The 12,099-nt window shown below is 44.8% G+C and overlaps 1 protein-coding gene across 1 annotated transcript in view; it reads right to left on the bottom strand.

Moving 5' to 3' along the window:
* The window catches only part of pole (polymerase (DNA directed), epsilon), a 94,697-nt gene extending 83,345 nt beyond the window's left edge, over nt 1-11,352 (bottom strand). The window contains 5 exon segments of the mRNA XM_055655901.1: nt 333-377; nt 2,293-2,373; nt 7,598-7,733; nt 11,152-11,271; nt 11,273-11,352. Of these exon segments, the coding sequence (XP_055511876.1) occupies nt 333-377; nt 2,293-2,373; nt 7,598-7,733; nt 11,152-11,271; nt 11,273-11,337 (447 nt within the window). The 5' untranslated portion in view covers nt 11,338-11,352.
* Nucleotides 11,353-12,099: the final 747 nt, after the last annotated feature.

Below are 12,099 nucleotides of genomic sequence, written 5' to 3'. Positions count from 1 at the left end.
CCAGGTTCGATCCTGACTACGGGTGCTGTATGTATGGTTTGTACGTTCTCGCTGTGACTTTGTGGGCTTACGCCGGGTGCTCTGATTTCTAGGTTAATTGGCCCTACAGTATGTTGGATAATGTTGGTGTGCGGGATCGCTGGTCGGCATGAAACTGGTGGGCTGAAGGGCCTGTTTCCGCACTGTATCTCTAAACTAAACTTGTATTCTGCCAATAGAAGACAGAATATGCATATTTAACAGTAACCCAAATATGTGGATAGAACAAGTTCAAATAAACTTTGTGTGAGACAGATTGGGACTATTTTCACTGTTAGTCTTTTTCTACAAACCTTTTTTGTGGCAACATAGAAGTAAGGTTGGAAAGGCAGAGCAACCTGAAAAAAAAGAAAGAGACAATAAACTGATAACTAGCATGATGTAAGAGAGTCTTTTCTAAACAGAGCTTTGCAAAATATTTTAATGTCAATGCTGTTCTGAAATATAGAAAAAAATCACTGGTGCATAAAATTCCCAGAAAGTCAGTCATTGTAGCTTACTCGAGAAATCCACTGATATTTCTGTACATTTAAGTCTATCAGTAAACACAAAAAATTCAAGCCCCAATAACATAAGTAGGTAGTAAAGACGTGGAACAGACTACGAGGAACACCAACCAGGATAGAGATTGCAAAACACGAAACTTTGTTCTGAATGTCACATCTGAAACGGGTAAAATGGAAAGCACTGGAAATACTTGGCAGGTCAGGAAGCATCCACGGGTAGGAAGACAAAGTTAACAAGTCATTGAATCAAAACGTTAACTTTGTATCTCTCCATTGATGTTGCCTGATCTGCTGAGTATTTCTAGTATTTATTTCAGATTCACGCCAGGTGTTTTTTTTTTTTTACAACAAAAACGGAAATTAATATTTTACGATGAACGAGATTTTATGATATTAGCAATTGATAAAACTTCCGTGCTACAGTAACAGCTGTAGGCAGAATCCCAAATCCACAACCTGCAAAAGCGCAAACTTACAAAAGCAATTAGTTCCTATTAAGAATTCCACAAATTATAACTAGATATAAATTGCAAATAATACAAAATGTTTAATTAGTAATGGAACTAAAGAGATCAGTCACAAATTTACTGAATGGTATAATGTATTTAAGAGGATGACAGGACTTATTTCTCCTTCTAAGCAAAATGTTATCTTAATTACTTATGGTTAGAAATTTTGAATTATATGGTACAACAGATACTAAACAGTGGACCAAATTCATTATCAGATATAAAATAATTGAAACAATAATTCAGCTAATACACAGAGAAAATGAAAGCCTGACACAAATCTTAAAAAACCTTTTTTTTTAAAATTTAAAATAAATAAACAAATAGACAAATAAATGGATCGCGCTATTGAAGGGCATGAGGGTGACCACTACAGTCTATCAAGGGTGCAATTACACCGGAAAGATTGCAGGGATGGAAGATAAATTAGGAAAAATATCCAAAGCATGATAGGGTTTGGAATTCACTGCTGCAGTTGGCAATTGCAACACAAATCCTCATCTTATTTACAAGTTTACGAAAATGGTTCCAGGAACGAGTGGGTTAACCTGTGACAAGAGTTTGTCGGTACTGGGCCTGTACTCACTGGAGTTTAGCAGAATGAGGGGGGGGGGGGGGGGGCTTCATTGAAACATACAGAATAGTGAAATGCTTGGATAGAGTGGATGTGGAGAGGATGTTTCCATTAGTGGGAGAGCCTAGGACTAGAACTCATAGCCTCAGAATTAGACATTCTTTTAGGAAGGAGCTGAGGAGAAATTTCTTTCGTCAGAGGGTGGTGAATCTGTGGAATTCTTTGCCATAGAAGGATGTGGAGGCCAAGCTAGTGGATATTTCTAAGGCAGAGTTAGATAGATTCTTGATTAGTACAGTTGTCAGAGGTTTTGGGGAGAAGGAAGGAGAATGGGGTTAGGAGGGAGAGATAGATCACCCATGATTGAATGTCGGAGTAGACTTGATGGGCCGAATGGCCTAATTCTACTCCTATTCCTTATGACCTTATTTGAAAAATAGTCAGATGTGCATTTGTAAAGGGATTACGTGGAGGTTATGGATCTGCTGATGGGACGTGATGAGGCAAGATAGCACTATTTCTTACAATAGAAAGCAATAGTCAGATGAAATGATCACCTTGTGTGTCATAAATATTCAATAAATCACCAGGTACAGTTAGAAATGCCTTATGGCCTACAAGTAAGCAGTGGAAAAGCAAGTACGTTCTATATTTTGTTACGAACCTTAAACCTGTTTCCATCCTCCTCAACAAAATAATAATCCACTACACTGATCATTCTTTTGTCTTCATCCAGGATTTCAGCCTGCAAACCAAAATGTACACACTTAGTTTGGTAAACAAAAAGATTTTGATTTTGTTTGAGAACTGCTGTAGATTTGGGAGGAACAGCAGCAGCAGCAGATTAGCAAGAGATACGACTGATTGGCTCTAGCCCAAGTGGGAGGAGAAAAGTGAGTCAGAGGGGTGAAAACAGTTGAAAACTGAGGAATTTGCTTTGTAAATTGGTAAATCAGGCAATTTATCAGTCAATTTAAGCAGGACAGCTCTTAGCGAGCGGCAGTGAGTGAGCGGCCGTGTGAGTCTTTGGCTCTAGAGTCTTCGAGGAGAGGAGACCACGCAATACGCTTGAGAGGTAGAGACAAAAGAAGGAGATGTCAGGCAAGCTGATTCAGTGCGATGCTTGCAGTATGTGGGAGGTCAAGGACACCGCTGGTGCCTCTGGCTGCTACAAATGCGAAAAGTGCATCCAGGTAGAGCTCCTGAAGGGCCGTGTTGGGGAACTGGAGAAGCAAGTGGACGACCTCCGGTTCGTACGAGAAACGGAGTCGTTCCTCGACAAGTCCTACAGTACGATTGTTACACCTAAGGTACTGGAAGAGAGAAGGTGGGAGACAGTGAGAAAGGGAGGAAAGCATGGAATGCCAACGTCCCCCGGTGGTGTACCTCTTGTAAACAGGTTCATCCGCTTAGAAGCTGTTGGGACAGAAGACGTGAGCGGCGGACTGGCTTGCGATGCGAATAGGGCTGTTGAGCCAAAACCAAAAAGGCCTAAGGCAGGCAAGGCCATTGTAGTGGGAGACTCCATCGTGAGAGGTACGGACAGGGGTTTCTGCGGCAACAGACGGGATGCGAGGATGGTGTGCTGCCTTCCCGGTGCCAGGATCCAGGATGTCACGGACAGAGTGCAGAAAATCCTCAAGGGCGAAGGTGAACATCCGGAAGTGGTAGTGCATGTCGGCACAAACGATGTCGGAAAAAAGGGGATGAATATTCTGCAGCGTGACTTTAGAGAGCTCGGAAAAATGTTGAAAAGCAGGACCTCCAGGGTTGTTATCTCCGGTTTGCTTCCAGTTCCCCGTGCTGGCGAGAGCAGGAACAGGGAGATACGGGACCTGAACGTGTGGCTGAGGAACTGGTGCACGGGGCAGGGATTTAGATTCTTAGATCACTGGGATCTGTTTTGGGGTAAGGGGGAATTGTACAAAAGGGACGGATTGCATCTTAACAGGTGTGGGACCAGCATTCTGGCAGGCAGGTTTGCCACTGCTACACGGGTGGCTTTAAACTGAATAAGGGGGGTGGGGTGTTGAATGGGATAGTGGAGGATGGAGTTAAAGGGAAAGGGTTTCTTAAATGTGTGAGCGTAGAGACTGAGGGGTGTAAAATGAGGGTAGAAGAAATAGGTAGCAAGGTGAAAAGTAAAAGTGGCAGGCAGACAAAACCAGGGCAAAAATCAAAAAGGGCCACTTTTCAACATAATTGTATAAGGGGTAAGAGTGTTGTAAAAACAAGCCTGAAGGCTTTGTGTCTCAATGCAAGGAGCATTCGTAATAAGGTGGATGAGTTGAATGTGCAGATAGCTATTAATGACTATGATATAGTTGGGATCACGGAGACATGGCTCCAGGGTGACCAAGGCTGGGAGCTGAACATCCAGGGATATTCAATATTCAGGAGGGATAGACAGAAAGGAAAAGGAGGTGGGGTAGCGTTACTGATTAGAGAGGGGATTAATGCAATGGAAAGGAAGGACATTAGTTTGGAGGATGTGGAATCGGTATGGGTAGAGCTGTGAAACACTAAGGGGCAGAAAACGCTGGTGGGTGTTGTGTACAGGCCACCTAACAGTAGTAGTGAAGTTGGAGATGGTATCAAACAGGAAATTAGAAATGCGTGCGACAAAGGCAAAACAGTTATAATGGGTGACTTCAATCTACATATAGATTGGGTGAATCAAATTGGCAGGGGTGCTGAGGAAGAGGATTTCTTGGAATGTATGTGGGATAGTTATCTAAATCAACATGTAGAGGAACCAACGAGAGAGCAGGCTATTTTAGACTGGGTATTGAGTAATGAGGAAGGGTTAGTTAGCAATCTTGTTGTACTTGCCCCCTTGGGCAAGAGTGACCATGATATGGTTGAGTTCTTCATTAGGATGGAGAGTGACATTGTTAATTCAGAAACAATGGTTCTGAACTTAAAGAAAGGTAACTTTGAGGGTATGAGACGTGAATTGGCCAAGATTGACTGGCAATTAATTCTAAAAGGGTTGACGGTGGATATGCAATGGAAGACATTTAAAGGCTGCATGGATGAACTACAAAAATTGTTCATACCAGTTTGGCAAAAGAATAAATCCGGGAAGGTAGTACATCCATGGATAACAAGGGAAATCAGGGATAGTATCAAAGCGAAGGATGATGCGTAAAGATTAGCCAGAAAAAGCAGCATACCGGAGGACTGGGAGAAATTCAAAGACCAGCAGAGGAGGACAAAGGGCTTAATTAGGAAAGGGAAAATAGATTATGAAAGAAAACTGGCAGGGAACATAAAAACTGACTGCAAAAGTTTTTATAGATATGTGAAAAGAAAGAGATTAGTTAAAACAAATGTAGGTCCCTTGCAGTCAGAAACAGGTGAGTTGATCATGGGGAACAAGGATATGGCGGACCAATTGAATAACTACTTTGGTTCCGTCTTCACTAAGGAAGACATAAATAATTTGCCGGAAATAGCAGGGGACCGCGGGTCAAAGGAGTTGGAGGAATTGAGTGAAATCCAGGTTAGCCGGGAAGTGGTGTGGGGTAAATTGAATGGATTAAAGGCCGATAAATCCCCAGGGCCAGATAGGCTGCATCCCAGAGTACTTAAGGAAGTAGCTCCAGAAATAGTGGATACATTAGTAATAATCTTTCAAAACTCTTTAGATTCTGGAGTAGTTCCTGAAGATTGGCGGGTAGCAAACGTAACCCCACTTTTTAAGAAGGGAGGGAGAGAGAAAATGGGGAATTACAGACCAGTTAGTCTAACACCGGTAGTGGGGAAACTGCTAGAGTCAGTTATTAAAGATGGGATAGCAGCACATTTGGAAAGTGGTGAAATCATTGGACAAAATCAGCATGGATTTACGAAAGGTAAATCATGTCCGACGAATCTTATAGAATTTTTCGAGGATGTAACTAGTAGCGTGGATAGGGGAGAACCAGTGGATGTGGTGTATCTGGACTTCCAGAAGGCTTTCGACAAGATCCCACATAAGAGATTAGTATACAAACTTAAAGCACAAGGCATTGGGGGTTCAGTATTGATGTGGATAGAGAACTGGCTGGCAAACAGGAAGCAAAGAGTAGGAGTAAACGGGTCCTTTTCACAATGGCAGGCAGTGACTAGTGGGGTACCGCAAGGCTCAGTGCTGGGACCCCAGCTATTTACAATATATATTAATGATCTGGATGAGGGAATTGAAGGCAATATCTCCAAGTTTGCGGATGACACTAAGCTGGGGGGCAGTGTTAGCTGTGAGGAGGATGCTAGGAGACTGCAAGGTGACTTGGATAGGCTGGGTGAGTGGGGTAAATGTTTGGCAGATGCAGTATAATGTGGATAAATGTGAGGTCATCCATTTTGGTGGCAAAAACGGGAAAGCAGACTATTATCTAAATGGTGGCCGATTGGGAAAGGGGGAGATGCAGCAAGACCTGGGTGTCATGGTACACCAGTCATTGAAGGTAGGCATGCAGGTGCAGCAGGCAGTAAAGAAAGCGAATGGTATGTTAGCTTTCATTGCAAAAGGATTTGAGTATAGGAGCAGGGAGGTTCTACTGCAGTTGTACAGGGTCTTGGTGAGACCACACCTGGAGTATTGCGTACAGTTTTGGTCTCCAAATCTGAGGAAGGACATTATTGCCCTAGAGGGAGTGCAGAGACGGTTCACCAGACTGATTCCTGGGATGTCAGGACTGTCTTATGAAGAAAGACTGGATAGACTTGGTTTATACTCTCTAGAATTTAGGAGATTGAGAGGGGATCTTAAAGAAACTTACAAAATTCTTAAGGGGTTGGACAGGCTAGATGCAGGAAGATTGTTCCCGATGTTAGGGAAGTCCAGGACAAGGGGTCACAGCTTAAGGATGAGGGGGAAATCTTTTAAAACCGAGATGAGAAGAACCTTTTTCACACAGAGAGTGGTGAATCTCTGGAACTCTCTGCCACAGAGGGTAGTGGAGGTCAGTTCATTGGCTATATTTAAGAGGGAGTTAGTTGTGGCCCTTGTGGCTAAGGGGATCAGGGGGTATGGAGAGAAGGCAGGTACGGGATACTGAGTTGGATGATCAGCCATGATGCACCTAATTTCGATGATTCTATGTTTTTGACATAAACGTCCACCACAGATATTCCGGCAACTTGGTTCCAGAGGCTTGCCAGATTATCTGTTTTACTGGAGGAATAGAGGTCACATAATAATGATTCAACAATAAACCTCTGATCCACTAATTACACTCCTCCCATGTCTCTAAAGCACATGGACTGATAGAAATGTAAATTAAACAAATATTAAATGTAAATTACATTTACAACAAAACTTGCATTTCTTGCATGGGCAGGCGGTTAACAAGTTGCCCACTGAAGTCCCGATGAAGGTCGAATCGGCGGCTGCCCCCAGGACAGGCGGCGCTTTGTCAGCAGGGTGTGCCCGTCACCCTATACCCTCCGAGAGGAGTCTACGGTACTTGAAAGGTCCACCTAGGCTGCTGGCGGGGGGGGGGGGGGGGGGGGGGGCTGGCTTGCAATGCTGTCAGCCTTGTCAGTCAGCCTTGAAAGTCAGCTAGGGGAACAAATCGGCCGGGCTCCAGAGCCTTGACAGCATGGGGCAAATTCATCCCGCCGATCAAATGTCCAGCTGTGGAAGTCCCAATTAGGTCGATATCAGCCAATTCACCCAGCTTAGTCGCCACATTTTTGGGGAACTCCTGAGGGAGATTTCATCTGCGCTCTCATAATTTTGTCTGGATTAAAGGAGATGTCGGACGATCAGTAGGCAGAAAATCAGTGGTGATCCTGTACTTGCTTCATTATAATCCACAAATCTTATTTTGTCCGCTATATGATCACTAATATTAATCTGTTATTAAATCTAAAGAAACAATACTGGCCGTACCATCTGCATGTCTACTGTCCATTGGCCCAAGGTTATGAGCTGGCATTAATTGCTAGCAGAAATAACTGAATTCAAAAAGGCAACTAACTGGGTGCATGTTGATCAGCCAGCCCGTTTTCTCTCCTGGATCTTTGAGACGTTCAAATCCAAACCGTGCATCCATCTCATCTGTCCACTGACTGCGCTCCAGGCGCTTGAGTGCAGAAAGGGCAGAGCCATCGTCACTGGGAAACAGAAGCACAAAGAAGCATGGTTAACAGCAACTCATTGGCCAGCACAAGTACATAGTTGGATTACTATGTAATCCAGGTTGGCACAGTGGCGCAGCAGTAGAGTTGCTGCCTAACAGCGCTTTCAGTGCCAGATACCCGGGTTTGATCCCGACTACGGGTGCTGGCGGTACGGAGTTTGTACGTTCTTCCCGTGATCGCATGCGTTTTCTCCGAGATCTTCGGTTTCCTCCCACACTCCAAAGACCTACAGGTTTGTTGGTTAATTGAATTGATACAAGTGTAAAATTGTCCCTAGTGTGTGTAGGATAGCATTAATTACACGTTGTTGTAATTTTGGTTTCAAGATATGATTTATAGGTCTGACTTGGATCCTGCATTTTAACAGTGGTACCATTTCAAATGTTCTTCATTGGTTGTAAAGCAGTTTGGGACACTAAACCATGAAAGACATACAGATAAAAGCAAGAGACATTTTTAAAATATCACTCTAAATAAAATTGTCATTGGCAGGGAATGCTAATAATACATGTCAATGTCTTGCGGTACAGCTGACAATGAATGAGTTTTTAAGTAAGAAGTGTTAACACTACATTATATCAGCAACAGATGCAAGCTCATGAAACCAAAACATTAATTAGGTTCCTCTGCCCAGAGGAGGTGCTAACCTAAATATATTTCAGCACTTTATGTAGATATTAGTAGGGAAGGCACAAATCTCATTTTTAAACAGAAAATGGGAAATAAAAAGGGAAGCTGGAATGGGAGATTGTTGAAGACAGAATCTCAGCTCATGCGGTCAGGACAGACAAAGGTGGATTTTTTTTTGTGGGAGAGGGTTATAGGTGCAAAATTAGGCCATTTGGCCCATCAAATCTACTTTGCCATTCGATCAGGGCTGATCTATCCTTCCCTCTCAACCCTGCCATCTCCCATAACCTGACACTCTTATTACTCAAGAATCTGCCAATCTCCACCTTAAAAATTTCCATTGACTTGGCCTCCAGACATTCCACGGATTCACCACCCTCTGACTAAAGAAATTCCTCCTCATTTCCTTTCTAAAGGTACGTTCTTTTATGCTGACGCTACGACCTGTGGTCCTAGACTCTCCCACGAATGGAAACATCCTCCCCACATTCACTCTCTCCAGGCCTTTCACTATTCGGTAAGTTTCAACAAGGTCCCCCCTCACCCTTCTAAATTTCAGCAAGTACAAGCCTAGTGATGTCAATCTCTCATCATATGTTACCCCAATCATTCCTGGTATCATTCTCGTAAACCTCCTCGAAACCCTCTCCAATGACAGCACATCCTTCCTCAGATATGGGCCCCAAAACTGCTCACAATACTGCAAATACGGTTTGAGCTGTGTCTTATAACGCCTCAGCATTACATCCCTGTTTTTATATTCTAATTCTCTCGAAATAAATGCCAGCATTGCATTTGCCTTCCTTACTACCGATTCGACTTGCAAATTAACTTTTTGGGAATCCTGCACCAGCACTCCCAAGTCCCTTGGCACCTCCGATTCTGAATTCTCTCCCCATTTGGAAAGTAGTCTGCACCCTTATTCCAACTTCCAAAAATGCATGACTCCACACTTTGCTATGCTGTATTCCATCTACTTCTTTGCACACTCTCCCAACCTGCAGAGTCCCTGCTACAGTGATAACCAAATTGATACTGAAATCTACAAAGTAATATTCACAAATTTTGAACATCCCAAAAGAAATTAATGAAACCAATGTAACTAGCAATATACAAACAATAGTGGCAAACCTTCATAAATTAGTGGTCAGCCTGGGGTGGTGACTATTTTTTTCTAAATCAGGGCATTACACCTTGGGAAACGTGTGTAGGCACTGGAAAAAAAAAGAGTAGTGATTCTCTTGCACGATACCAGGGACAAGGTCCTTCAATGATCGGGAGGGAATTTGAGATTTTTCTTCTCGCAACAAAAGACTGTTAAAGGGAGATCTAATATAGGTGTTCAGCATTATAATTTGACAAAAAAAGAAACTAGTAGCACAAGATTGTTGTGGGCTGAAATGCATTACTCAAGAAGATAGTGGAAGCATTAAGCAAAAGCTTACGAATGGGAACTGGATCTGAATATAGAATAGAGCTATGTGGCATGGAAACAGGCTGTTCGGCCCAACTTGCCCATGCTGACCAAGTTGCTAGATCTTTTTGCCCATGTCCCTCAAAACCTTCCCTAAACATGTACTTGTCCAAATGTTTTTTAAGCTTTATAAATGGACCGACCGGTTCCAACATTTTCCCTGGCAGCTCATTCCACATTCCCACCACCCTCTGTTTGAAACCCCACCCCCTTTAAATATTTTCTCTCAGCTTAACTCTATGCCCTCTAGTTTTGGACTCCCCTAACCTGGGAAAAATACCTTGACAAGTCACCTTCTTGATTTGATATACTATTAGGTCACCTGTCAACCTCCTGTGCTCCAGGATTAAAGAAAACTCTGGTGCACGCAGTCCCTCCTTATAAATCATACTCTCCCGTTAAAGGATCAACTACAAACATCTTTCCTGCTCCCTTTCCAGCTTAATGCCACTCTTCCTATAGTTGGGTGACTGCGCACACTACTGCAAGTGTGGTCTCACCAACATGACATCCTAACTCTTATACTTTATTCTGACAGATGAAGACAGACATGACAAATGCTCTTTTCACCGCCCTACCTATCTGCACCACTTTCAGGGGACATGTACTTTGTACCCCTAGGTCTCTGTTCCACACCACTCTCCAGGTCCCTGCCATTTGCTGTGTTAAGACACAAAAAACTGGAGTAACTCAGTGGGCCAGGCAGCATCTCTGGAGAGAAGGAATGGGTGAAGGAATGTGGACCAAAAATAGGGTCCCGCGGAGTTGGTCCAACTTTTTGTGTCAATCTTCGGTTTAAACCAGCATCTGCAGTTACCCGCTACACTCAGCGGCCGCCGGCCAACCCACCCCCCCGGTTCCTTCCTGTACATTTACTGTGTTAGTCCTGGGTGTCATCCGCAAACTTACTAACCAACTAACAACTACGTTCTGAGCCAAATAGGTGACAAACAACAGTGGACCCAGCACAGGGCGATCATTGGCGGGGGTGAGATGTGATACTTTGGGGCGCTGGATCTGTGGCGAGGACGTGGGAGGAGGGTCCCGGTGCAGGGTGGAGGAGCCAAACCCCCTCCCCACCCCACGTCCTCGCTGGTCCAGCTGTGATAACCGTTTGACCGGCGCCGGGCAACCACAGATCTCCATCCTCTCGCCAACACTGGCCCCAAAATAGGACTTCGGCGCAGCATTGACTGTCGGCGCCCCTGCCTGTTCCACCCAACGGGCCCGAGCCGTCCGCTCCATTCTCCCCCTGCCGTCCGCTCCATTCTCCCCCTGCCCCCACACCTGTGATGCGCTGACGAGCCAGAGGCAAAGCCGGAGCCGGAACCAAAACCAGAGCCCGAGCCAAAACCAGAGCCTGAGCCAAAGCCCGAGCCTGAGCCAAAGCCCGAGCCTGAGCCCTGCAAAGCCCGAGCCCTGCTCCGACCGCTCCGGCCACCGCCGCCGGTTCCCGCTGTACCGCAGAACCATCGCCACTCGATTCGGTTCCCGCGCTCCGCCGCTCTCGCGAGACCTCGCCAGCAACGCCGTCACACCGTTGGTCCGCAGCCGGCGAGTGCTGCCATTGGCCGCCGGGACTTCCCTTCCCCCCCCAGCATCGTAATTGACCGAGTAAATGCGCAGCAAGCCGGGCCAGCACTCCCAGTGGAAGCAAGTCTATCCTTCAGCGGGACAGGTAGCATCTCTTGAGGGAAGGAATGGGCGACCCTTCTTCAGACTGAAAGTCACGGGAAAGGGAAACGAGAGTCATGGAGTGATACCGTGTGGAAACAGATCCTTCGGCCCAACTTGCCCACACCGGCCAACACGTCCCAGCTACACGAGTCCCACATGCCTGCGTTTGGTTCATATCCCTCCAAACTGGTCCTATCCATGTACCTGTCTAACTGTTTCTTAAGCGTTGGGATAGTCCCAGCCTCAATTACCCCCTCTGGCTGCTTGTGCCATATACCATACAGACGATAATGTAGAGAGATGTAGAACAATGAATTAAAGATTTACAAAAAAGTAACGATGATAAAGGAAACATGCTATTGTTAGATGTTTGTTGCGTGAGAATGAGAAGCTGGTGCGACTTGGGTGGGGGAGGGATGGAGAGAGAGGGAATACAGAGGTTACTTGAAGTTGGAGAAATCAATATTCATACCACTGGGTTGTAAGCTACCCAAGTAAAATATGAGATGCTTGATGTTCCTTCAATTTGCGTTTAGTGTCACACTAACTCACTTCTGT

The sequence above is a fragment of the Leucoraja erinacea genome, chromosome 25, assembly GCF_028641065.1.
Source record: "Leucoraja erinacea ecotype New England chromosome 25, Leri_hhj_1, whole genome shotgun sequence".
NCBI lineage: Eukaryota > Metazoa > Chordata > Chondrichthyes > Rajiformes > Rajidae > Leucoraja > Leucoraja erinaceus.
This window is presented reverse-complemented; position numbering and strand designations above follow the sequence as displayed.